The following is a 4,292-nucleotide window of genomic DNA, read 5'->3' on the forward strand; positions in this document are numbered from 1 at the left end:
ATGGTATATCTGTGGATATACGTATAGAAAGGTGCTGGGGTGGAAAGGCAAGAGCCTTTGCTGGTCTGGCAAGAAGTGGGTGATGCTGAATATTGCCCTCTGCTCCCTGGGGGGCTAGGGGAGTCTGAGAGTGGGAAAGTCGTGGTGGGTGGGCAGGGGGGAGTCCTGGGCTGTGGGGGCCAAGGAGGGAAGGAAATTCTATAGTGTAGGTGTGCTGGTCTGAGAGCGAGGTGGAAGTATGGAGGGAGGGTGTGCATTTGGGGATTTGCTGGGAGGGGTTGGAAAAGGAAAGAGCAGAGTCATGGCTGCTTCTGCACTTTCAGTGGGCTGGCACAGAACGGGCACCTCGAGCCGCAGGGTGTAGCCTGTTTGTGTATATGGGTATATATACAGGTGATGCTAGAGAATTAGAGAATGCAAATTTAAGAAAGCTCACAAACCCCTTGACATTTCAAATAACAAAATATGTCATTGTTTTAATCAAAGGTGTGAAGTGGCCTTATGCATCACATGTTGGATTTGAAAAGATACCTTTTAATTTGCATCTGCATTTTGATGAATTTCAGGTACAAAGCAATTGTAAATCCCATGGACATCCAGACCTCCAGTGCAGTGCTATGGACCTGTCTTAAAGCTGTTGCCATCTGGGTGATCTCCATGCTCCTCGCAGTTCCTGAAGCAGTATTCTCTGAAATGGCCCACATCAATGACACGGATAATGCCACTTTCACAGCATGCATACCATACCCCATGACAGACGACATGCACCCGAAGATCCATTCCGTGCTGATTTTCCTTGTGTATTTCCTTATCCCTCTTGCCATTATTAGTATTTACTACTATCATATTGCAAAGAGTTTAATAAAAAGTGCACACAACATCCCTGGAGAATACAGTGAGCATTGCAAAAGACAGGTAAGCAATTTGCTTTCTACATCCTGATGAAAGATTTGTGTGCTGTATACACTTATAAATGAAAGTACAGGAACTATAACATCCAAATTGTTAGATTTCACAGGGGATTAGTTCAGTTTCCACATGCATGAACTAAGCAGAGGATTATCTGAAAAATCTCCTTGTTTTCACAGTTAATCAGTATTAAGCCCAGTATGTAACTGAATATGAGCAAGGAAAAAAATATAAATTCAATGCCATCAATGTATATTCCTAACAAGAAGTAGGATTGGTATATGTGTTTGTATGTACTGTTCCTGTAACCATCACTTGGGTTCTTATTGAGGAACAATGTCTTTGCAGTTAATGCTGGTGGTTTCCCCTGTCCGCATAGGCAGCCATTTTGGGCAGAAATCTTACGTGAACTTTTTGAGAATTCTCCCTGTTTTATTTGTGCTTGGAAATGAAAAGAAAACTGACATAGGCAGGGAAAAATTTTCTTATGTGATTTAAGCTTCTTCTCAGACCAAGGAGTGCTGAAAATATGAACACAGAGCATGAACTGATTCCTTTTTGGCTTTCACAGTAGATCTTTCTTGGGTACAATCCTCAACTCGCACTTTTCTGATACACTTTCTATTATAGATGCTATAAAACTTTCAGTATACGTTCCGTATACCTTTGAGACAAAGCGTTTTAAAATGCTGGACAAAGCCAGCTTCCCTGTAAGGCACAGAAAGCAATGAGATAGCAACAGGCTGTTCATTAGCAGGAACAGTTGTATACACAAACAACAGCTTTTGCAGTGAGAGTGCCTCAACCGTTTTACAAAAGCATAAGTATTGATAGAGAAAAATACATATGCCCGTTAAACCAATTTGGAAGGGTTTTCTCTGCCAATATTTTAGAAAATACTTTTATACCCACTGAAATCTCCTTGCATATATAGCATGTATATATTCTTTTAAAAATGTGGTCTTAAAGACCACATTCCCTCATGTCCCTTTTGCTCAGCATTTCATTTCTACTCTAGCCTGTTTCTTGTCAAAAATGCACACGTATTAGCACTTCATGTATTGTATTATTTTACTTTCCTGTGAAATATAGAGAGCCTTTTGGCTGAACCCTCAGGATGGAAACAATATTTAATTTATATCACATTTCTGAACCCACATGTATTTTCAAAGTAAGAACATATTTTTTTCATTCTACTTAGCTTTTTTCTTTTTGTTAATCTATGAGGCTCAGAAGAATACAAAATTCTGGTGTGCTAACATACTCATCTGAGTGCAAATCCTACCAAATTGGAAGGTTAGAGTTTTCCCATCTTTTGTGAATTCCTCACTGGTTTTGGTTTATATAGAGCCAAGAAAACTACTTACAGATTTATTTTGCAGATTTTTGAAACCCTGTTAGAAGAAATTAACTTGATTTTTTTTCAGAAAATTGAGCAAAGCCAGAAAACTTTTCCTGCCTCTGCAAAACTTTGATACCTGACACACATAATAAGTCTTTTGGGAGGAATATGGAGAAAGTTTCTGCCTCCCTTTGGTGCCTTCTACCTGGCCAGTTTCTCTCCCTCTCTCGGTTTGGAACCGCTGTGTAGGTTCATTTCCTCTCAACTTCTCAGCCACTCTCAATATCTACATTGTAATCCATTATAATTTAGCACTGCAATTAAGGTACATTTCTTTCACGTCCTTATTGAAGATTAACTGAATCATTCCCCTTACCCTGGAATTAAGATGCTTCAGAGCGTGCAATGCAGTTTTGGTGGTTTGTCTAGGACAGAGGTGCAAGCTGAGGTATTTGGGGCAAAATAATGGGATGTTAAGTACCATCGTATAGCTAACACCCTAGCAATGTCTCTACATTTCACTCACAATATCTCTAGATTTCAAAGCCAATGGTTTCTAAATAGCTCTCTAACTAAAGCTAAGTTTCAAGCCAAGCACTGAGATCTCATCAGAAAAGGTTATGTTTCATGACATCCTTTGGTGTGTGCTTTCAGGCTAAAAGCCAACGTTTACTTGGGTGATGAATCAATCTTGCTGTGTGTATCATACAGAAAGAGCAACCAACCTTCTATAACTGCAAACAGCTAGGATCTTTCACTGAAAGCAAACTGAAAGTGGGAAAGGAGAGTAAATGAGATAGAAAAAGTAATTCAGCCCCTGAAGGAAGCATTTTTACTGGTCTTACTTATGATAGTTGTTAAAGCTAATATAAAGCGAAATGCTGTATGTTTTAATTAAGTCTGTTATGTGGAGTAGTGCTATTCGTCGCTGTTCATTTAGGTTCTCTTCATCGTTTTAGATGGAAACTCGGAAACGTCTGGCAAAAATCGTTCTAGTTTTTGTTGGCTTCTTTGCTATCTGCTGGTTTCCTAACCACGTGCTCTACATGTACCGATCTTTCAATCACAATGAGATTGATCCATCGACAGGACATATGGTTGTTACCTTAGTGGCCCGAGTGCTAAGCTTCTGCAACTCTTGTGTCAACCCATTTGCACTGTATTTTCTCAGTGAGAGTTTTAGAAGACATTTCAACAACCAGCTTCGCTGCAGGAAGAAAACTCAGCAAGAGAGATCAGCCAGCTACTTGCGCAACTCTTCTGCCATTCAAATGACTTCCCTGAAAAGCAATACCAGGAACACAGTGACTAGCATGACACAACTCAATGGGCACAACTTGAAACAAGAAGCGTCGTGATTTAATAGGTGTGATTTTTAACTGTGGAACAAATGTGAACATTTTCTTTGCAGTTTGTAACTCACTTTTGGCTCTCGTATGCTTATACCGTCTGAGTCCTCAGAACAGAGGATCTTTTACAGTCTGGCCAGTCTGAGGTTATTTCACACCTAGTCTTACTTTCAGATAGAGCTGAAGAGTACATTTTGTTGAGAAAACAAAACTGGCTTAATGTTGTACTTTAAAGGAGATGCTAATATATGTTTAACATTTCTTACAAAAGCAGAATAATGGTGTGAGTATTAGTGTAGCTGATCTAACATTGCTTTAAAAAGTATAGATTTTCTGATCTGAAAAATATGTATTTTTAACTGATTGAGGCTTATGTCTTACTCTAATAGATTTTGCATGATTTTAGCTGTGCTGTGTGTACAAACATTGTTCATTAAGACTGGTAGGCATTTTTTGACCCAATTAAGGAGCCATTGCAATGCATAGAATCTAGTTTCAGATAAAAAAAATATTCAAGTATAGAGTGCCAGATCGTTACCTCATTTAAATCTGTCTTGTTTTTTCACTTTGGCAGACATACATGATGACAATTTACTTTTCGAGGGTTTTGTTTGCTGTTGAGATCAGAAGTTTATATACTAAAATTACATTCTTTTCACGACTAACATCTCAGAAGAAAAATGCTGTGCACA

The 4,292-nt window shown here is 38.9% G+C and overlaps 1 protein-coding gene across 1 annotated transcript in view; it reads left to right on the forward strand.

Moving 5' to 3' along the window:
- NMBR (neuromedin B receptor) overlaps positions 1-3,609 on the forward strand; it is an 18,195-nt gene extending 14,586 nt beyond the window's left edge. The window contains exons 2-3 of the mRNA XM_009704328.1: positions 567-915; positions 3,211-3,609. Coding sequence (XP_009702630.1) covers positions 567-915; positions 3,211-3,609 — 748 coding nt within the window. The remainder of the gene's footprint in view (positions 1-566; positions 916-3,210) is intronic.
- The last annotated feature ends 683 nt before the right edge of the window (positions 3,610-4,292 follow it).

Source organism: Cariama cristata, unplaced genomic scaffold (assembly GCF_000690535.1).
Source record: "Cariama cristata isolate BGI_N322 unplaced genomic scaffold, ASM69053v1 scaffold9777, whole genome shotgun sequence".
Classification (NCBI taxonomy): domain Eukaryota; kingdom Metazoa; phylum Chordata; class Aves; order Cariamiformes; family Cariamidae; genus Cariama; species Cariama cristata.